Source organism: Pseudopodoces humilis, chromosome 17, assembly GCF_049639895.1.
Source record: "Pseudopodoces humilis isolate 2021_Gansu_Grassland_sample_001 chromosome 17, ASM4963989v1, whole genome shotgun sequence".
NCBI classification, from domain to species: domain Eukaryota; kingdom Metazoa; phylum Chordata; class Aves; order Passeriformes; family Paridae; genus Pseudopodoces; species Pseudopodoces humilis.
In genome coordinates, this window is record NC_142216.1 from 366,437 (window position 1) to 389,530 (window position 23,094).

The 23,094-nt window shown below is 45.6% G+C and overlaps 1 protein-coding gene across 4 annotated transcripts; it reads right to left on the reverse strand.

Annotated features, from left to right (window-relative positions):
• On the reverse strand, positions 1-22,986 carry RBM27 (RNA binding motif protein 27). Of its 4 annotated transcripts, XM_014253255.2 has the most exons (22): positions 22,859-22,986; positions 20,084-20,202; positions 19,170-19,294; positions 17,252-17,358; positions 16,507-16,697; positions 15,988-16,071; positions 15,419-15,682; positions 14,627-14,860; positions 13,253-13,387; positions 11,103-11,252; positions 9,106-9,253; positions 8,670-8,823; positions 7,268-7,522; positions 7,034-7,162; positions 6,089-6,211; positions 5,491-5,565; positions 5,218-5,382; positions 4,692-4,796; positions 4,413-4,604; positions 4,070-4,156; positions 3,523-3,633; positions 1-2,890 (listed from the first exon to the last, which is right to left on the reverse strand). In XM_014253255.2, the coding sequence occupies exons 1-22, from the start codon at positions 22,915-22,917 to the stop codon at positions 2,804-2,806; spliced, it is 3,099 nt and encodes a 1,032-aa protein (XP_014108730.2). In that variant the 5' UTR covers positions 22,918-22,986; the 3' UTR covers positions 1-2,803. The 4 variants fall into 4 exon arrangements, with proteins under 4 accessions (XP_014108730.2, XP_014108731.2, XP_087919707.1 ...); XM_014253256.2 differs by lacking the exon at positions 15,988-16,071; XM_088063581.1 differs by lacking the exon at positions 11,103-11,252.
• Between the last annotated feature and the right edge of the window lie 108 nt (positions 22,987-23,094).

Genomic DNA, 23,094 nt, shown 5'->3' on the forward strand with positions numbered 1-23,094 from the left:
ATTTATTTCAGTTAGAATTTCGTCTTTTCTAAATCTTGAACCATTCCATACTGTAACTTTATTGCAAAAAAGTCAACATGCATCTTAGAAATGTGGCTTGTAATCAATAAAACAAACATTACATATATGAATTTTAATGTGTAAACAATTAGAAATTCAACAATATCAGCTATTATCCTATTACACAAGGTCACAATCTGTAAAAACTATAGTACAAGGTTACTATACACCAAGAGGAGCTTTGTTCCTTTTCACATGATTTTGTTAGAGGGGTGCTTTCCTAAGCAGGTGCCTGGTTTCAAATTTGAGTGGTTTTGTTTATTTTGTTCAGGTTAATTCAGCACCTGAAAGGGAAAGGGAGGGAATTCTTTGCACAGTGACTTCCTTTCCCATCCCCTCATCCTTCAGTGCCTGTCCCCCAGCTCAGGCTGGGACACGTGGCTGGGGCACACAGGTACCCCTGGGGGCTGTGAATTTCCCAGTAAAGCATCACCACGAAATGAACTCGGCTGTACTGCCCTGCTGGCTGTGGAAACACAGAAATCCAAACCAAACCACCCCAGGACAGGCCCAGCACGCCCTAAAACAGAGGAGGCTCCATGAGCTTTGGCAAAGGCAGCCCAGTTTCACACAGCTCCCCTCCTCCTCCTCCTCCTGCGGCGCCAGCTGTGGCCCCTCTGCCCCCCAGGCACAGCCAGGCTGGGGCACTGCCAGCCCTGGGGGCAGCAGCCACCCTTGGGACGGCAGCCAGCCCTCGGGCCACCCTGCCAGGGTACTGTGGGGGCAAACAGCAAAGGGATGGAGCTCTGGGACAGCCCTCGCTCCCTCACCCGTGGCCCCAGACACAAGTGCCACGCCAGCGTCACTTTAGAGCTAAAACCATATGAAAAGGAATCCATTCTGTGTGTGTCGAAGGCTACTGCAATTTTTCTTACAGCTTAATTAATCCACTGTAATTTTCATTTTCCAAATACAAAAATACAACAGTTCTTATTGAAATCTATACGCCGGTAATTTTAGTACACAAAAAGAGCAAAATATTTACAAAATTATACAGTTTAAGAAAAAACCCTGTACAAAAAATATATATATAAATCCTTTTGATCCCTCTCTCCTTTTTTAAGTTGTCAGGACTCGGACATGTTTGCTGCAATGGACTTCTCAAGATGCACACTGTGCCACAGACATTAAAACCCCTAGAGGTGATGGGAGAAGAGCAAGACGTTCTTGTAAGTTCACGGGGTGAGTTTCTCCTCCATTTCTTCACACCTGGAATTTAGTCTCAAGCATTAGCAGGACAGTCCTAACTGCAGGAAGAGGAGAGGTTTGGAAAGAGACAGACTCCTGGAGACATTCCCTTGACAAGAAAGAGGCCATTACACAAGGTGGATGTCTCGGCACGGCACAAGGACAGGGCCAGCGGGGCCGTGACCCCAAAGGGTGCTCAGCACCTGGCCCTGGCCACGCTCAGAGCCCCAGGCAGGTAAAGGCCCGGCAGGTGCCGTGCCTCAGTCAGGAACTGCCGGGGATCACCCGAGCGAGAAGAGCGCTGTGCACGGCCCCGGCGCTGGTTTTGTGCAGGAACGCACATAAAGCACGCTGAGGAAGTGGCCAGGGCACGGGGCAGCCAGGGAAGGAGCACAGAGCCAGCCCAGCCCCTGTGCCGCTGCCAGCTCGCAGCCCGCCGGGTCACAGGGACAGCAGAGGCACTGGGAACGGGACGGGCTGCAGGAACTGCCCTGGGACACGAGGGACACACAGCACACCCAGCTCTGAACACCCCTGGGACACGGGGCCCTGGCGTGGGGCCAGGCTACGCAGGACCCCCCAGTCCTGTGGGGTGAAGCCCACCCTGCTCCGAACCCCGCAGGGCTCTGCCCGGAACACGGGGAGAACAACACTGCCCGGGGCGCCAGGGAGAGGAGAGCTGCTCCTGCCTGGTGGTCAGGGGCCAGCTCAGCTGCTTTGGAGGAAGACTGGGACTCCTTTCATTCTTGCTCACAAATACAGAAATGCAATAAACAGCCTGACTTACGCTGAGCCTTACACTGAAATGACAGAAGGAAATCAAGGAGTGGAAATCCACTCCAGTGTGTGTTCCTGCTGATGCTTTCTGTGAAGCAGAATTTGGAGAAACAAAGTGAACTGGACAATGTTATAACAATACCCTGGTTCAATTGTTTCTTCCACCTTCCCTCACAAAAAGCAGCACAACATGGAGACCGTGTGGCTGTCACACACACTGAAGTAAATGATTTAAGAATCTAGCCACAAATAACTCCTACAACATGAGACTCCACAGGAAACAAAATGCTCCCTTTTTTCAACGAGCAAATGAGGCCGGTTTTTCTTTCATAATATTTAATGAAAGTTTGTCTTTCCCCTAACTCCGTAATATTGCTAAATAAAACCTGTAATATCTTTTCAATTATAAACTAACAAACCAATCACATTATAAAAAACCCAAAACAAGGTAATACAGGTGACACAAAAAGAGGACAAGAAAATACTGATTTCCAACCCTCCCTCCCCCTCCCCCCCGACCTTTTTAATCCTTCTTAAATAGAAAAAAAAATCACCACCCTGGTGATCTTGATAATCCTGTAAGAAGTTCTTGGGCCTTTGGCTAGCTCAGTCTCACAGCTCTGCGTCCCGAATGCTTTCATACCAAACTGCTCATAGTAAATCTTGTGGTTTGAAAAGAAAGTAAAGCTCTTTTTGGCTCATCAACTTCCTTAAATAAATGTTTAAAAGATGTAGTTTGAACTATATTCCTAAAATTATACACTTGGAACATCAAGTTTCATCTTCTCCAAGAACGGGATTCATCCTCATCTTCATCATCATCGTCATCATCTTCGTGCAAAAATAAATCTGAGGTTTCGGTCTCCTGGAGGAAGGAAAAAAATGAACTTTGAGACACAAGTTCCAAGCTATGCCCAGGGACCCATCCCAGTTCACAGCACCAGCTGGGAGGGGTATCTGGTTCGGGTGTTGGCGTGTGTCTCAGAAACACACACAGCTACATCCGAACAGTTTTAGGGGAAGAACAGCAGCCTCATGTCAGGAAAGAGAAAGAGAGCAAACCTTCAGAGGAAGCAGGAATAAACCACCACTCGCCCTCCTCTCCCAAACCAGGTTTCTGTTTGTTAAATGCCACAACAAAATAACTTTTAAAAGCTCAAGGTGTTAAGGTGAATTACAGGGAGGAGCACACAACTTCTCCTACAGTAGAGCAGGAAGAAGTGAGGGATAAAAGGCTTTGCAGCCTGCACATACAGAACCCAGGGCTCGTTTACATCACTGACAAAACTAACAGCCTATCCAAAAGAATTGTCTTTTTTTCCCCATTTTCTCTTTTAAAATGTGGGAAACGCACCTGACTATTCAAATCCAGTTCAGTTCCCGGTTTGCAAAAACATCTTTTATGAAGTTTCTTCAGCACACAGGAAACTGCATCCTAAGAGCTCTCATCTATTAGATTCCAGTAAGAATGATCACATTATTAAGAGACTTTCATACCTCTTCCTTGGACTCCTCTTCCTCAACTTCTGTGGACACAGAAGGTACCTTGGGTTTGTGCCACGAGATCTGGAGCCGTCGGTCCTTGAAGCGGGATCCCTGGTTAGCAGCCTGAGCCGTGTTAAAATGCACACATTTTCAGAGGGAGGATCAAGTGAAGAACTTTTCACATCAGCAACAGGCCGGACCCAGAGCACGTGGTACAGAGGCACGTTTGAAGAGCTCAGATATATAAACCACAATCACCCACTTCAGTGTTCCAAGAGCACCTTCAGCCACACCCAAATCTGCCAATTCCTGCTCCTGAACGAGCAGAGCTCGGAACTGCCGGGGACATGCAGCTTTATCAGGGAGAGCCCTGTGTCACTGCTCAGACCACCAGGAGGTACTTCCCCCTTCAGCAGCACTACCTGCAGCAGCACCAAACGCTATCAAGCTCAAACTGGGGGACAAAAGCCCCTGGAATTTTAAGACGGAAAGGCAGACACAAGTCGTTAAAAACCCTTATTTTAGATATGTGAAAAAATACATCCACGATTCTACTTACATTCTCAGCTTCTGAGCGGGACTTAAAAGTTACAACAACACTTAATGGGGAATCCTCTTCCTGAAGATCTTCAATATCTCCAAATTTCTGTGAGGAAAAGTTTGTTAGGACCAGCAGTAATGTTCTCTTCCACCTCCATAACCATGTGGTACGACTGCAGTTGACACTCAAATCTGATCTTTTGGACAGAAAAAGCGAGAGCCAGAGGACTCCCAGCTGCACCAGCCAGCAGTATTGCAGCACTTGTATTTTTGGGCAAAAGCTCCCATTTATTGCTGTTCTAAGAGGAGCTTGATTTTACAGCAGTAAAGCAAACGTATATTAATTTATAGGCGACACTTACAGAGAAGTGCTGTAGCAATTCATCTTTTTCCTCTTCAACGAAGCCTCCCACGGTGAGCGCCTTGGGCCGGTGATCCACCACCATGTGGTTCAGCACTCCCCGGCCTCGGCCCCCGCGGCCCCGGCCCCGGCCCCGGCCTTGCGCCGCCGCCGCCTTTCCTCGGCCAACAGGCAAGATGCCCAAGCGGGCAGCCTGGGGAAAGAACACAGCCATCCCCAAGCTGAGGGATCCGAAACACCACAATTCACACACTCCCTGGCAGCAGGGCACACAGCTCACCTCCACCTGTAGCTGATTGAGCTTTTTCCGCAGTTCGGTTGTGTCCTCTCCAGAGGACAGTCTCTTGTGGAAGTCCAGCTCTGCATCCAGCAGTTCCTTCTGTGCCTGGCAGAAAAAGAGGTGGGAAGAGAAAACAAAAGGAAAGGGCAGAACCGTTAAGAAACACTTGTAACGTTTTATTCCACTTCAGTAGTACAGTCACGTAAGTGATGCGGACAGATCAGGACACAACAGCCGTACTTTTCCCTAAATTCAGTTTTATTTGAATTGCCTCTGCGTGTGTGTGGTCCCCCACCATTTTTTGAAGGACCCAGAATTCTCTGCTTTAGAACTGGAACAAGCATGAATGAGCTACAAGCAAAAATAGGCCATGGAGCTCCTTCAACCATGGCTTGTTGTTCACGGTTATCATTCACATGAAAATGCTGCTTGCAAGTGTTTTGATCTAACGCTACTGCATTTTTACGACATATTAATAGAAACAGTTACAAAAACCAAGCAGGAAAGTGTTTTGCGCGATAAATACCTCTGTCTTGGACTTCAGCTTGGATGGTGTGGAGGTTGTAGATGAAGTTTTTAATTCGTCCTTTAACTGAGATATTTTTCCTGTTAGTTCCTTTAAAGTCTTCATAATTTCTGCTCTCTCTTCTGGTTTCATGGCCTTGTTTTTCTCCAGCTTGGATATCAGCATCTAAACAATAATAAAAGTACAGGAACATAAAATTCCAGGAAAAATGGCCCTGAACAAACAGGTACCTACAAAACCAGAATGTATTTACTAGCCACATCCCAGACTTACCTTCTGGCATTCTATCTGTTTTTCTAACATCTCCTGCTTCTTTTTCCTCATATCCTGCTGGAGTTTCATTGCCTCCTATAAGAGGAAAAAATTCTTTCCATCAGTAAAAAGCAGTCTAGCACTGTATGTACTCATAGAGATCATATTGTCCTCTTCGAGCTATGCAAGTGAAATCTACAACCAAAAGTACCATTCGCAAAAAGCACAAGTATGAAGTGCAGCTGATTCAATAAATAAAAGATAAATAAAATGCTCATTAGCTGCTGTAAGGTACTTTATTAACATTTTTCCCCCTTCAGACACCTCTTAAGAAATATACTGTGCACTGTCATGCAAGAATCTCACACCTACAGACATTAAATCCAGAAAACCCCAAGCAAACCCAGAAAACCCAACATGGCCAAGTGCATTGAGTAAGACACCCCAGAAGGACACTCCACACATGACTACCCCAGTGTGTGTTTGCAAGGCTCTCCCAGAACCATGACCAGCTCCACCCCCACACATAAAGCTGTAGGGGATGAGGTTTCAGATGCCATCAAACCTTACGTTTAAAGCACTTTGCTCCTCACACTGTCACACATCAAGCATTAAGTACCTGCTTTTTTTTAAGGACTTCTTGCACGTCGTGAGGTTTAGACCCTGCACCAGACTTCAGAGTTGTCTTCAAGTTTGGAGAACTGTAAACCATTTTTGAGTGGCTTGCAGAAGTAGGAAATATCTGAAATAGTAAAAAAACACACAGTAAAATATGGAATATTTTAAAGGGATTGTGATACACCAGCAGGGAACTTCAGCAGATCACGTTCCCTGAAACACCAACTCAGATGTACAGATTTGCATAAGGAGGCAGAAAGTCCAATTAAAACACATGGATAAAGACATGAGTCCAGTTAAAAGGATTTAGGAAAGATACTGTCTTTCCTTCTCCATGGCACACTCCCTTTGCATCCCGATTCCCACCAGGACACTGCTGAAGGTGATGATCTGCACTTGCCTCAGCTTCAGCTCCGCGGTCACAGCCCAACATCCCACTTTCTGATCAAGTAAGGCAGCAAAAGCCACCCCATGCTTCCTCTCTTAAAAGGACTTCCCCGTGGCCCAGAACACGTGCTGCACTACAGTGCCAGTGTGAATTGAACAGTATCAGCTTGAACTCTCGCCACAAATACTCTCCAAGCTTCTAGCACTGCTGTTAAAGCACAGCATAAGCCCAAAAATTACCGGGAGAGCCATTGCATTTGTCAACAAAAGGCTGGTCTCACATACAGGTTGCCGGATTTGTTTACTGTCAAGCACTGCCAAAAATATTTTATGCTGTTTAAAACACTGATAGTGTTGTAGCTGATAGCTCCTCAAGTCATTGTCCCTATTCCATATAAGCAGTTGATGAAACAAGGAAGAAGTGACTGACCATGGCTACATGAAACATTACTGGAAAGGAACAGAACCAAGGGGGAACAAGTTCTCTTTGCTCGTTCCTTCCTGGCTGACAAACCAAAGCTGTACCTGAGAGCAGGACCACGGTCCACTCTCAACATACCTGAGACTCCTCCACCCCAGCCCCGGGCTGGCTGAGCTCAGGCTGGCTCCCCCCCGCTGCTCCAAGGCGTCTTTTCACGGGGACTTTGTTAAGGACGTAGGCACCAGAGGCCAGGGGTTTGTTCATCACCTGTGTGTCCACAGATCCAAACACATCAAGGTCAGACACCGCAAAGCATTTTGTGCAGCAGCAGCCACTTGGGAACGCTGCTGGGCCCCCTGGCAGTGCACGTACCTTGGCCAGGCTGCTGTGCACCGTCACGGCGGGCTGCGTGGCCAGGGCCTGCTGCTGCAGGTGCTGCAGGGCCTGTGGGGCGGGCGGTGGCTGCTGCTGCTGCAGCAGTGGGGGCTGCTGCTCGCTCTCCCTGTGCCACAGCACCCGGATGAACCGATTGCTCAGCACCGCCTCCGTGCTGGAAATCGCCTTCCTCGCCTCGTCGTTACTCAAGTACTGAATGAGAGCAGCTTCAGGATCGTTCTGGAAAGCAACCTAAGGCAAAAGTCCACAAATTCATATTTCTCAAGGAAGAGAACATTTCAATCATCAGCAAACCCATCTAGGAATAACGTGCAATGATAAGCTGGGTATCCAGTGTATTAACAACTCAAAACGCTGGTGAGACACTCTGTGTAATTAAAGCAAAGTAGCTTTTGGCAAACATTACATGTACTTGCAGCGAAGTCTATATACATTTAAATGATTGAATGAATAAGACTCCTCCACCAACAGCACCACACATTCAGAGCACTGTGCATGTCTGGGGCATGTCTGGTAATCACTGGGTGCTGACCCAAAGGCTCTTTATCCAAGCCTCCCGAAGGCCAAGTGCTGCCTGAGGGGGCACAGTGCAAAGCCTCACCACACCCTCAATGCAGCAGCATCTCAAAGCCTTGAATGAGCGTCTTTTTCTCTAAAAATTAGTACCACAGCAATAAAAATATATCCTGGACTTTCCAGTGTAGCGATTGAGATGGCATGTTTGAGATGCATTATTTCATTAGAGAGGTGCAGAAAGCACCACAGTATCTTTTGGGCCAAGACAAAGTTATCAAGAAATACAGAGGCTTCCCAGGTATTTGTCTCTTATTTAGACCTCCAACTGAGGACTTGAGAGTCAACCAATTTGTCTAGAAAAATAAATGGAAATTAAATGCTCTTTTAACTACTACTTTCTTCCAAGTGCTTTTTCCATTTTTTACCGGGCAAGGACACCTCTGAGTTGGATCCAGTTCTAGGACACCAAGTGGTAACAAACTGAAGCAGATAAAGACTCTTCTGTAGCATCCTTGTCAAAACCCTGACCATCAAACACCACAAGACTATCATACAAGACAAACTGTCAGTTCATCTCTTTCCAAAGTCACACACAAGTTGCTCAGAAACCCGAGTTGGTTTAGACACTGTTAAACCTCTCGGCCTTTCAAATATAATTAGGCATCATGAAGGCAGAAGCCAGTATGTTTTACAGAATCAATACAATAATACACAGTAGACCAAGAAAAGGTTTCTCTGAACTTGATTACCTCCTCTCCCAAATCCACTAAGATTTCTCAAAGAAACCATGCAGTATTGAAGCAGGCGTCAGGGAAAATAAAATGCACACACACAAACATAAAACTGGACTTTGGATTTTTACCTGAATGTTTACAATAGTTCCAAATTTGCTGAAGTGTTCGTTGAGCTGTGTAATATTGTTCAATTCTGGTGGAATTTTTCGAACTTCTAATTTTGTATTAGTATACTGATTCTTTTTCAAAAACCCTGCCTTATTCTGGTTGTTATTGACTTGCCTAGAGAAAAGGAGAACAGGAAGAGTTCAGGTAAGTACGTATGTGCCCAAGTAAGGCAGCAAATGTTAACACACATCTAAATGGCGCTTTTCCCTTAAGAAGTACACCCTCTAGACACTAACAGAAAGAGCTTCCCCCTGACCCCATGTTTAATCTCCACATTATGTAGACACAGACTTTCTGACCCAACCATCCCAAGTTCCAGAGACTGGTGAACAGCAACGTTCACAGCACTGACAGCAACCAAGTACATTTGAATTAACATCTGTAGCTAATTCTTACTTTCCCAACCAGGGTTTCTTCAATGGTGGACATTCCATGCTGCTTGGAGATCTTTTCCTGCTGTCTGGTTCCAGAACAACTCTCGTGACATTGCTGCTGTTATTGGTAATGGGAATGGGAGGCTCAGTTTGGATGATAATGTTGGCAGCTGGAGGGAAGGAAAAAGGCCTGTGTTATTCCACAACACATGGAAAAGCTTTCACACAGCAAAGCAGAACTGAGATTAAAAACATAAACATTAGCAAGACTTTATCAAATTGGTCAGTTTTGTTTCTGAACAAAATCATTCATATTATTTCCTAGCCTAAGTAAACATCCTGAAAGAAACACATGTGGTCCAGCTAGGAGGGATGGGATTTGACCTTTAAGGTTAGTATTAGCTTGAAGAAACAAAGCTAAAACTTCATTTTTCAGGTGCTAGAAACTCAAATTCTGCAGGAAAAGGAAAGAAACTAAAAAAAAAAAAAAAAAAGGAGAAAAAAAAAAAAAAAGAAAATTCCAAATCCCAACAAAACAAAAGGAGGAAAAGAAACATGGGTGGATCCCCAGGCTTTAGGTTAGAGCTGTGCAATGGGCAGGGGCTGAATTAATATAACCAGCTTGCCCTGTGTGAACCCTTGACAGAACAAAAGCAACAAAGAACCCGTTCTTTCCACTGCTATCCCACTGCCAGTCCTCCAGCCAGGTTTCAGCAGCAAACTGTTAATTAAGCACAACTATTACACTCTTTCAAGACATTAGGTTTAAAGTTTGAAGCAAATTCTACCAACACAGAGTTTGCTAGAAATTTATTTGCAATCTTTTCAAGATTATGCTCTTGGTGTTAATCTCCTGTGAACGCCAAATATTCAACCCCTAAAAAGAAGTCTGAGTTATACAGAAATTTCTATGGCTTTTACATAAGCCAGGGCTCTGCTGGTTACACTGGTAAGAACAGAGACTGGGCATTTCTGGGTACGGCATCCTCACTTTGGAGGAGGATCTGAGAGCAAACCTTTTACACCTGTGACAGACAGTAAAACAAGTTGTGTGAGGCCACGGAGCACTCATCCCTGCCTTAGCCCTGGGATGGGCTCTCAGAGAGAATGTGAGGGGCAGCAATTAAGCTCCAACCCTGCATCTGTGACAGTCATTAAGATGAAAACAGCAACAGCAATTTCTACAATAATACTTAACCATATTCCTTATGTGATGAGTCATTGGAAGGAAATACTGAAAATAAAATTTAAAAAAATCTTATCCATTGAGTAAGAGATACTGAAGTATAACAATAAAACCCAAAATTTAACATCTTTGGTTTTAAGACTCAGGGCAGGAAAAACACCAGGGAGGAAGAAAGTTTTGCTACCACAACTAAACTTTGAAGAGCCTTGACTTGTGCCCTTGCCTCAACAGATATTTCGTACACATCACCACTAAGAGACAGCAGCCACATCCATTCAGGCAGGGGCTAGAAATTAGGTGAGTACAGACTGGGATTCCCATGAGCTGGGAAACTGGAATGATACCTGCAGTGTTCATTTCAGAGAGAACACCTGGCTGACAGAGTCAGGCCGTGAAGCACCAAATATGCCACGATAGTTCCCTTCTTCCCTACCGTCACAGCCAAGGCAAGGAGCTTGGATCATCACCTCTGTGCCCATGGCTGATCAAAAGCAGTCTGCAGACTGTGCTGCTAAAGACGTTTTTAGGCACCATTTTTGTTTCTAGGAGCTTCCAGTACCTGGAAAATACCTTCACAGGCTTAAGAGGAATAAAACCCCAACCAACCAACAAAACCCTTGCAGCACTCCCGAGCAAGTGGTTATTTTTAATCAAAAAGCCTGTTTTGACTTCAATATGGGCAAGTTAACATGTAAAAAAGGTAGAAATGTCCCAAAAAATGCTCTGAAACACTAGATCAGTGAGAAAAACTAGTGCTTTCAGCCTGGAAAGAGGGAAAAGTATTGACGGTCTCGGATAAAAATAGCAACAGCAATGACCAGAACCCTTCCTACCTCGAGGGTTTGTATCCATCTCCCCAGATGTTAGGCCAATTAGATTTGGACGCTGCATTTGTGCTCTCGTAAAGAACTGCCGATACTGAGATCTACCAGCACTGGTAATACTAGGAGCTTCAGGGTTATAGCCATCTGGCTCATATGTATCTACAAAAAAAGGAGAGAAACGACAGAATTTTTCAGGTGAGTTTAAGACTCGGGGTTAATTTCCCTTTAAGGCAGTGCACAGATGTCCAAGAGTCAGAAGCTGTCTTGGATGAAAGAAGAGAGGTGGTACAGCCAACCTGTGCAGCCATTGCAAACCCTCACCTGATCTTCAGGCCTAGCCTATCTGGACACATTTGTTTTTTATCCTGGTACTGTTTGTCCAAAGAACACAGGTCACAATACAGAGCACTGCTGATCCACTGTCTGGAAGGGCCTGAGGTGTCTGTGTGACAGCGTGCACAACGTCTGGCAGTGTTTTAAGGGCAATAACACAGGCTTTGGTTTCAGCATTTATACTGTAGAGTCTAAGATGCAAAGATATTTTCAGCCTTAGCTGTCCAACAGTCTAGTTCTCCTCAGAAAAGAATTTTAGGTGAAGAACATATTTAAATTATTTCAATCAAAAAAAAACCTGAGAAATGAGGTAATGGAACCAATACTTACCTACTGAATTTTCTTTATGCAAGAGTGAGATCAGCTGCCTAGCTTAGGTAAGGTACTAATGATCACTTTCATTAGAAGGGTCACCACAAGAATATAAGATGACAGAATTTACTCCTATTGCTCCTCCAGCCCAAGGTCCAAATTGAGGATAATGCATTTTTTAACCTTAAACAGGAAAAGCTGTACAAGAAGTAGAATGAATGAAGTCTGTGAAGTGCCTCCACAGGAACAGTACATCCAGGAGCAGAATGAATGCCTGTACAAGGGAACCTGACAGACATGAACTCCTCCAAAATCTCAGTTCTTTATTCTGCAGCAACAAAGACAACTCTACAGTTAAAAACAGATGCCCCACAATACCCACACTGATAGCAGAGCCTGACACTCTAAAACAAGAACTACTTCTAACCTTGAAGGAGCTGAACCACAAGCTCCTCTTCCCTGAATTAGAACATGACTGAGTGCGGGAGGGCAACCAGCAGCTGCTATCCCAACAGTCCAAGAACAGGACACGAGAGTCTCCACAGAGGTTCTGCAGAACAGAATTACTGTGAAGCCCTGTGAGCTCCGAGGCAGAATCACCCATTAGAAGTTCTGGAGCTGAAAAGATCAGATGGTGACACACAACAGGACCTGGGGATAACTGAACAGATTATCTAATAAGAAATTTGAGTATCTGAAACTCTGAAAAGCATGGAAGTCACAAATAAAATGACATGGATCATGAACTGAAGTGGATCCCCTCTCTGAATAAAATTCAGAATATTTATGTTAAAAAAAACCCAGATGGGAGTATTATAAAACACTGACATTTAATTATTTTATTTTGGTCATACAGAACATGGAAATGCCATTAATCTTTCAATTATCAAAGAAATAAATTTTGTTGTATTTAAATTCAGTAATCTAGGACTTTCCAGGTATTTTTCTGTTTTCCCTCATAAAAACATACTTTTAAAAATGTTGAACTCTGTTGAGGAAGAGGGATGTGTCCAGTGAAAGCTAACAACTTTTAGAAAGCTAGAACCAGGGTGATTCTGGAAAAAGAGTAGGAAAAGTACTGATGTCCATGAAGACTGTACAGACTATTGCAACATACAACTGGGAAAAAAAACCTCTCATCTGTATTAGTCCAAACAGGAGAGGAATAAAGCCCAAGTTAAACAGCAATTACAGGTTTGCAGATCCATCTTTCAATTACTAATGTCCTACTGAATGGCTTGAAGATGAAAGGAACGTTTCTTATGCAACAATTGGATTGCTGTGAGCTGGTGAAACCCAGAGCTCCCCACAGAGCTCCCCCTCAGACCAGGACAGAGCACTGCTGCCACTCCATTCTGGAATGGATGATGGGCTGACCCAGGGAGAGCCATCAGACTTCTTTTTAGATTGGTATATATTGGAGGAAGACAGATCATAATTTCTAATCATACATCAACAGAGAAAATTTACGATTTTTCCATCAAACAGATTTAACCCAAAGGGCATTTGCTTACGTTCTGACACTGTATAGAGCAGGTTCTGAGGCAGAGGAGGAGGCAGCCTTGCTCCCACGGGTGCCAGACTGGGCACTGCGCTCGTCCCTGGCTGGTCACGACTGTTTATCAAGCTGGACTGTGTTAAAGGTGGTCCTGCAATGACACCACAGAACAGATCACACACTGACAGCTCAAAGGCAAAATGTGAAAACAATTCAATGCTGTGTTTATGCCTCGCTTTGAGCAAGGTCAGGGTTGTAAATATGCCCAATCCCACTACAGCAGCAGTAAAATGAGAAGCCTGTTCAGGTAAGCTACTCCGATTCCAACATCTTTTCTCTTTCTCAGGAGACAATGCTCTCAGGGAAAAGAAAAAAGGGTCTTTTCTTCCCCAGTGGTTCGTTAGTGCTAGAGATGTCTTAGCCACAGCAGCTCCTCTCTCAGCTCTACCATGGAGAGCTGAGGCTTGCTCAGAGCAAGGGATCACATCAGCAGCATTTCGGCTGCAGTTCTGAAACAAGAGCTGCAGGGCAAGAGGCATTCCCAGACAAGGAATTTCTCTAGCTGTTGTGCTTTGGTTTCCCCACATACCATACAGACATTCCTACTGACTGTATGATCAAAAAGGACCCGGAATGACACTACACAGACCACCCTGAGCACTGTCTGTTCTCTCACAGCAAGTCAGTTCCACCTGCTAAAAGGCTCATGCAAAGTTTAGGGTTAATCCTGTATCAAATTTTTCCTCATCCCAAAATTGCTGATATTGGACACAATTATCACAGCATTTATTTTGTGCCTGGAATAGACAGCACTGAAACAGAGTAAGCATGCCCCTAATATGCTATTTCTTCACAGAGTCTGTAAGATGTAACATCTCAGATCACTGCAGAGCTAGGAAAGATCTTAAATGTGTCAATAATGTATTGCTTTCTAGTGATAGATAATGTAGCACCAACTCTGGAGCTTTATTAGAACCTCTAGGAGACTGAATCTCAACATTTTTTGCATTACAGCAGGAAACAACATGGCTAGTAAGTGCCAGTGACCAATCCAATCACTACCAACTACCACAGAGGTGAGCTGCAAGGTCCCTGACTCCCTCCTTTGCCCAACTGAATTCAGGCTGCAGTGCTAGGAACATCATGGTTTACCAGCTGAGCAGCCAGAACTGAATTCAGGCTGCAGTGCTAGGAACATCATGGTTTAGCAGCTGAGCAGCCAGAACTGAATTCAGGCTGCAGTGCTAGGAACATCTCGGTTTAGCAGCTGAGCAGCCAGAACTGAATTCAGGCTGCAGTGCTAGGAACATCTCGGTTTAGCAGCGGAGCCCCCAGAACTCGCTGGGCCCCGTGTGGAGCAGCACGCGGCTCGGGAAGGAGCGGCACTCACGCGGGACGGGCAGCACGACGGGCGGCGGGGGCTGCGGGTGCGGCTGCGGCAGCGGCAGCCTCAGCCCGCGCACCGGCCCCGGCAGCGGCGGCAGCAGCAGCCCCGGCGGCGGCGGCAGCCCCGGCGGCGGCGGCGGGAACGGGATCATGCTCGGCAAGGAAACTTCGTCTACTACTAAAGGATCGTTCCCGTGATCAAACTGACAGAGGTCACCAAGGACACAATAGCCTCGCTCTGCAAAACAGAACATTTCATCTCGTGTTACAAAACAAACACGGTGCTTCAGTTTAGTTCTCAGCGATTTAGAGCATTTCAGGTTTTCATGGCACTTCTTACAAAGAAAACACGCATCCGCTGATATCTTACTATATTGTAATGTAAGGTTTCACAGAACAATTACAATCAGATCAATCTTTCATAAAAGCATATAAACTTGCATTCATCATAAAAGCTGTGGAAAAACCAGTCAGAAGTGCTGTGATTTATTTTAAACGCACACACAGATCTGCACCAGGACTGCCAGGGGTTAAGGTATTTGTCTAGCACATAGAGAACTGTGAAAAAACTCCATACGTCTTATCCAGCAATTGCCACAGCACATACAAACTGCCCCCAGTAAGACTAGTCATTTCTCCAATACAATGAAGGCCATCTCTGCGTCTGTTACACACAAGGTATACATCACATGCCACTGTGGTGTTACTTGCTGCTCACATTCAGTGAGTATCTAAAAAAATAAAGTCACGGAAACATTGAAATAGGGCATGAAACTGAAAACTAAGGAACAGTTACCATCATAATCTTGACATCTTCTTTTAGGAGGAGGGTTTCTGCCAAATGAACTGGGATTGCTGTGATTGTTGAAGTAATTTGACCAGCTCTCTGTGGTGCTTTCAAGGTGGTGCGCAGGTGCAACTACAGTTACAGCACTGGGGATAGCTTGTGCAGAGGAATACTGTTCAGAGGATTTACTGGGAGATGCGGACACCGGATTATATGAGCCTTCAACATCATTTTTTTCACTCTTGTATTTTGATCTCTCTCTCTCTCGGTGCTCTGTTTAAAGAAAATAAAGCTGAGTAAAGCCTTCATGTTTTTCTCAGTACGTCAGAACCATGAGCAAGAGATAATAACACGTTCCCTGGAATACTCAGCGTTCTGCACACTGAACTGTTCTTGAAGGAGCTCAGTCTTACCAATGGAATAATAACTAAATACAATGTAAACAGAAGCTTAACTTCAGAAATACCAAAGTTTTCTCTGCAAAAAGCACACTCATTCCTCTACTACTTATATGACTCTAGTTCACAGCTCTCTTTTAAAGGAGAAAGAAGGGCAAAAGCCTGAAACAACAAACCTACCTCTGCCCTTAACTAACGCGGTCTCAAGGTGCGTAGAATGCTGTAATCTGTGCCACTTACTTTTCCGACAGACCTGAACTAGCCCTAAAAGAACAATCATATGGTAACCACCTGCAACTGCAAAGAAGCCTTCTCTAAAACATACACAGTAACAAAATGAAAGAGGGAAACACTGCTTTGCAAAAAGTTCAGTCCTTAAGAAGAAAACAGAATAAAATCAACAGCTTTGTCAGAAAACACAGCACAAAAATATGACCTACTGATACCCACAGGAATACACCTGTGGATAAATTAAGAGGTTAGTGAAGAAGAAAACAAACCCCTTAACTGTTCTACTCTGAAGAACATCATCTTAATTAATAATTTCAAAAAAAAAACCAAGCTATTTGTGTTCTTGATGAAAAGAATTTGCTCCAACTTCTCAAGGGCATCTTCTGCCTGCTAGACCATTCAGAATGTAGAAGTGACACCTGTCACTGCAATAGGACGTTGTCATGGAGCAGCACCGCGGGTACTCACCGCTCCTGCTGCCATCCCGGTCCTTGCTGCGGCCCCTGCTGCGGCTGCGGCTCCGACTTAACCCTCTGCTTTTGCTCCGGCTTTTACTCCTGCCCCGGCGCCAGCCAGACTTCTCCCTGTACAAGTCACTCCTATCATAGTACCTGTCATAGTCCCGCCATTTCCCATCATCCCGCTTTTTCTCCCTGGTTCTAGGAAAGACAAATGTAGACCACGTCAGTGAAAAGAGAAACAAAATTAAAAAAGAAGCTTGCAACACGGAAAGATACTGTTCATCCTTCCCATCCACTTAGGCAGTGAAACACTCCACCCAGAATTTCAAAAATTACACAGAGAAGTATAGAATCTTAAAGCTGATTCATTGGTCTGTAGAAAGCAGGAATTGGCAAGGTGAGAGTTATGATGCTCAGACCAGAAAAGGTTTTACAAGTGATGCTGAGATGGCGTGAACAACTTCCCCCAGACCCTAGAGCCCCCCAACGATTCTTCATTTATATACCAAGGGAAACATGGAACTGATGACATTCCTAGGAATTGTAATTCCTAGGAATCTCTTTTTGCAAGAGGCCATCTTCTTGTGGAGACTTCTCATGCATGTGATCAGCATACACACAATGTATCACAGTCAAAGGAAGGAGAAAATCCCTATTTTTTACAAAAATCATTACCTACAAGGTAAAAAAACACAGTCAAAGACTGACAGCAAATACAGAAAAATTTCTTAATATTGTGGTTCAAAGCTAACCTTTGCTCACTGGAATCTGCACGGCTCCTCTGGGGACTGGAATATTTCTTCTTCCTGCTCTCCCGCTCTTCTTCAACAGACTCTTGAAAATTCTGTTTAACACACAACTACCAAACAAGGACGAGTATCACTTTTTTTAATGAAGAAAATTACATCAAAATGTAGTTCAAGCTGCAGACAGCATCCCAGAGAAAACAATACTCAAGTATTACTTGCCCAGAGTACCAAAGCACTCATTACAAGTAATCAAGCACTAGACTGAAGCAAGCACTGTTGGAAGAGTTTTGGTTTCAAAACTTCCCTTTTTTCTGCAGAAGAGATGCCCCTAAAGAAAACCACTTTGATGTTTTGTTTCTAAACAGGATTCATGAAAGACAAGATCTCTCTCCAGTCTACTGCCTTGTTTAGCAAAAGCAATTCTACAAGTGAGGTACTTCCTGAACTTTAAAACACAGTCTGGAGCTACCTCTCCAGGTAGGGAAGTCACTAGCTGCCATTTCAAACAACTGCTTCAAGGAAAAAACCTGCTCCCATTGTGGAACCGGTCACTTTGCTTGCTGGCCTCCACCACAGCAGGTTCAGAATTCTGTCAGCTGTACCGCTGCTGCAAACCACTGACCCATTTTGCACTTCTGCTGCCACTTCACACTGCTTACAAGTTACTGTAAATTTTGGTGGAAAAAGTTTACATGCACTAATCTTTAAAAAACTTTTTTTTCCAATTGAAATGAAAAGGAAGGCTTCCTGCATCCTTGTAAAACAGGACTATCTGGGGAGAACCGGCAGAAATACTCAAGACTTGGCTTGACTGGGCTCTGGAGAGCTCCAGCTGCAGTCCTGCTCCCAGCACAAGGCGTATCACATGCTGACTGGGGAGCCCCCCAGTCCTGACCTCACTGTGACTCCACTTGTGGTTTATTTCGTGGCCTCCCTGTGTAGGAATCACACTGAGCTTCACGACACATCGTGAAGGCCTTGCTGATGTCAAAATAACTCATTAATGTCCTGAATTCTGTAACATTGTCCTATAAAGCTGTCCTAGATATCTCCTTTTGCTTATTGCCACTCCCCTCCTGCCCCCAAAACTCCCTCTTTGTCCCCACCAGAGCACTGGTTATGTCAACTGAAGGTAGTTCTACAGGACCTTCTATAAACTATGACTACTTTGAGAACAGAGGGGAAAGCTCTTACAGTGAAAGTCTTGTTCAAATTATGAACAAATAAGCATAAGCAAAGCTACTTGATAAATTGTCATAACTCCACATCCCATCCTCAGGTAAAAAAGGACATCAGAAAAGAGGAAAAAAAGTAAATACAACTGTAATTTAAATCAGTTGATGAACGACATTTGGGTAAATAAGGACCTGCATTTGTTTGGGCTGACCTGGGTTTGGCTGACTGAATTTCCGCAAGTATTTGTTACCTTCTCTAAAAAATTTGATTGCTTTCAATTTTGTCTTGAACTTGAAAACAAGAACTTAAAAACAAGGTATAAGAGAAAACTGTTGTCAAATTAACTCTACCTGACTTTCCAAAGTAATTATTCCAATACATGGGCTGACATATTTCAAAGATCTTAAGCATCACAGAAAACATTTTAAGTAATTTTCATTCCTCGTAGAATATACAAAAAAAATGATATGTTTTGTAACGCTTTCACTGCTTCTTCCTCTCAAACCCTTCCAAGTAATTATCCACTGGTATTGCCAGAACTGGGAATAGGATTTGAGTGCTTGATTGAAGGCACACTCTGCAAAGGGATGTAAAATGCTCTTGTCTGAACAGTCACCTGCTATGGTTCATTGGAACCACAGAGATCATTAGTCACAATACAGTATATTTTTTCTGACACATTTTGCCTCACAAATGCAAGTGAGCTAATTTGAAAATAAAAGACAGGCAGAATAAATAACATTACCTCCTCCTTGACTTCTTCTTTCTCTTGCCCTGCAGGCTTTGCCTCTGCCTTTGTGGGCTCAGCAGAAGGAAGGTAACTCTTGGTGTACAAACTTTCAAAAAGTTTATCTACAAACCCCGAAGTTTCTGGGGATACAGAACACAAGAAAATACTGTTACATATGCACTTAAATAAGTACATGCTTACATTTACCAGAGAAGACTCTGAAAACAGTCAGCCAGGTGAACTGCTTGCAGCAGCACCTCAGATTAATGAGCATTAGCTCCACTGAAGGAGCTGGAATTACATTTGTGGCACTTGAGGCTGTTCATTTAGAGAAAGAAATTCCTCAGGTGTATCACAGACAGCAACAGACTTCTCCTGTTCTAAGGGGCAAGCATGACTGGCCACAGGAACAAGGCCACAGCTACCCACAGGTTCCATCAGCTACACTCAGCAGCCTCTTTAGGGTAGTTTTTATGACAGTAAATAATTCTCAACACCCTCATCAGCAGTTCAACATCACAAGAAATGCACAATAACCTTCCCAGTGAGTGTCAGACTTCCAGGTGTCTAAACCCTTGACTATGAAGCAAATTGCCACATGTGAAGCTTCCCAGCAATCTGAAGGATTAACATGGGCCAGGTTTTCAAAAGTTACCAAACACCTGCCAGAGAAACTTCTGGCAACACAACTGACACTTTAAATTAAACTGCTTTTATTTAATAACATTTTCTCCCACCCACCGTGAAAAGTCCAAGTTACACGACTTCATCTTATGATTATTATTTTTTTAACCACAAGATATTTATTCCTTCAAACTCCGTAGGAAATACTCACGACTACCATGAAAGATTTTGAAGGCAGTAATGGTGCATCACCCTCCCTCCGCCCACCAAGAGCAGAAGCTCCCAGATAGTCATGGCCAGCACACCTTTCTGCAGGAACACATCCAGCTGGTCAGCACAGAAAGCCTTCAGCTCCTTCTCGGGCTTGTCTTTCTTGACTAACGCCACGACATAGTTGGCCAAGGCTGAGGGGTCTGCATCACATCTAGTGAGAGAGAGAACTGTGCTTGGCTGCTGCAGGAGGCTGACCCCAGGGGCACAGTCACTGGAGAGCCCCCAAGAGCTCCTGCAACACCCCTGGGCTGCCAGGCTCACCCCCAGCACCAGCACAGCTGCACTGGGGCCATGGAGACAGAAAAGAGCTTTTTTGCAACCACAGCCCAGTATTTTAGTTGCCTTGTGGACCCCTCAACTGCACCTGACAAAGGTGCCTCTTCTCTGCTGAGGGAAACCCACCTTTCTTTTGCCCAGACAGACCCCACTGCTGCTGAACCTCCTCTGGGCCCAGCAGGCACACCTCCAGTGGCTCTACACGCACAGCAGAGCACAGGCCAGGGAAGGCACTGCACGAGGACTGAGAAGGATTAAACTGTGTTTAAATATTAAAACATTACTATAAAGGAGTTCAGAAAATGTCACAGAGGTCCATTTTCAATACACACACAGACACATTCTGTACAGCTTCAGTGACTGTCCTGATGTGCTGGGGTTTCCTCCTTAAGGATACTTCCATGCCATATTTTACAGTGACCTTCTAACACTGGTAGAACAACTAAAGGGGAGCAATTACTGACCCAGGTTCTCTCCTCACGCTCCCTCACCTGGGTCTGGCTCCACAAAGACCAGAGACAGCACCTTTGTGTGGTGATATTTCACCACTGACCTTTAAACTGGATATTGCTTTAGATTCCAAGATTCACTAGGAACACCCCAGGTATGAAACAGAGTGACAGTGTGATTTCAGGACAGCTCCTTGTTTGGCCTCTCAGAGGGTGCAGGTGCCAGATATGAGGTGGGGGCAGAAACCTAAAATACTCAGAATTTTTTTTTTTTTATTTTTTTTTTAAATTAACATTTAAAGAGAGAATCATGTCTTTTCTGTGAACAGTAACTCTGGAAATAGAAAGAAAAAAATTGAAGTATATGCACCTCAAAATAATCCCTCTCAAGTAATAAAAAGATCCACAAAACAAGCAAAAAGCAAAAAGCCAAGCAGAGGGCAACCGGTGACAGAAATAAAAATCCTCAATGAGCAGCAATCAAGCAGCTCTGCTCTGCTCTCATATAGCCTCCAACAACATCCAACCTCCAGTGAAAGCCAGGGTAAATGGAGCAATTAAGAACAAAGAAACCACAAATTAACAGATTTTACAATTCTTACACACACAGAGAAATAACCTGTATGTGATGCATTCACTGTATGCGATGTGCTGGGGCCCTCACTCGCCGACTATAAATCTTCACTTTCAAGTAGAGGAGATGATTCCTCACTTTATAACCATTACCTTTCCTTTCTCCACACGTCAGTCCCTCCCAAGCACACCATCCCATCCCATTATGCACTAGAGGAGCACACAAGGTGAGTGCACTGCTCCAGGTAAGCCAGGCTGTATTGTCACTCCAGTGCCACTACAGAGTCCCTGACTGTCAGGGCCCACTGGCCAATTCCTTGACTCTCTGCATCACATCCCAGAGCGCAGCTCAAATGCCCAAGGAACGAGTGGAGCTGGCAGAGAAAGTGCAGGAGCAGGAGTCAGGCTCCAGTCTAGAGACTTTCAGTGGGGTTTGACCAAAAACTAGAGAAACCTGTGACTGTAACAAGGGGAAACGAAAGTCGTAAAGAACTTCCAAGAGCCTAATACTTAATGATGGCAACTGAGCAGACCTAAGGCCTATTTAAAACTCTTCCCCCAGGCCTCAGCTGTGCTTCATGGGAGACCTAAGCCTGGCTGGGCACTGATAAACAGCTTCCCCTGGTGAGACCCACTGACCCCTTGCTGTGCTTCCACCACCAGCATCAGCTGTGTTCAGGCACCAGCACCCTTTGCAGCCAGGCTGAGTTATTAGAACCCGTGAAATGCGTGACATTTATGGATCCACGCTGACTCCATCCCAGTCCCAGTCCCACTGTATGCAGCAGCAGAACAGAAATGCAGAGTTCCCACAGTTTCAGCGTTATTCCTGGCTTTGTCAGCAGCTCCTGCAGCAGCCCCTGGCTCTGCTTCCAGATTACCAAGCTGGGACTGGACAGCATATCCAGGGCATCAGTTGGGAGCACACAGAATCACAGATGTTGGAAAAGATGTTGGACCACCCAATCCAATCTGTGCCTGATTCCCATCCTGTCCCCAGCCCAGAGCCCCGAGTGTCACCTCCAGCCCTTCCCTGGACACCTCCAGGGATGGGCACTCCGAACTTCTCTGGGCAGCCCCTGCCAAGGCCTGAGCTCCCTTTCCATGGGGAAATTCCTGCTGCTGTCCACCCTGAGCCTCCCCTGGCCCAGCCTGAGGCCGTTCCCTCTCCTCCTGTCCCTGTTCTTGGGAGCAGAGCCCGACCCCCCCGGCTGTCCCCTCCTGCCAGGGACTTGTGCAGGGCCAGAAATTCCCCCTGAGCCTCTTTTTCTCCAGGCTGAGTCTCCCCAGCTGCTCCTCATCAGACTTGTGCTCCAAACCCCTCTCCAGCTCCGCTGCACGTTGTAGGACGAAAGGCCCCGGCACCTCCCCGGGCCCGGGCTGTCCCGCACTCCGGGCGCGCCGGGCCCGGGCCGGGGGCAGGCGGGGCAGGGCCGTAACGCCTCGGCCGGGCCCGGTCCGCGGGAAGCGCTGTCCGCCCGGCCCGCCCGCCCGCCCGCCCGCACTCACATGGGCTCCAGCAGCTTGGCCAGCCAGGACTTGAGCGCGTCTACGCTCTCGATGATCATGGTGGCCCCGCGCCGCCCGCTCACGGCTACACCGCCGCCATCGCCGCGACCTGCCCGGCACCGCCCGCAGCGCAGCCTGCTGGGCACGGCCGGGGCGGGGCCGCGCCGCCAGCACCAATCAGAGAGTTTCCCTCGGCTGTGCCAACCAATGGCAGCCAGCCGGAGCCGAGCCGAGGG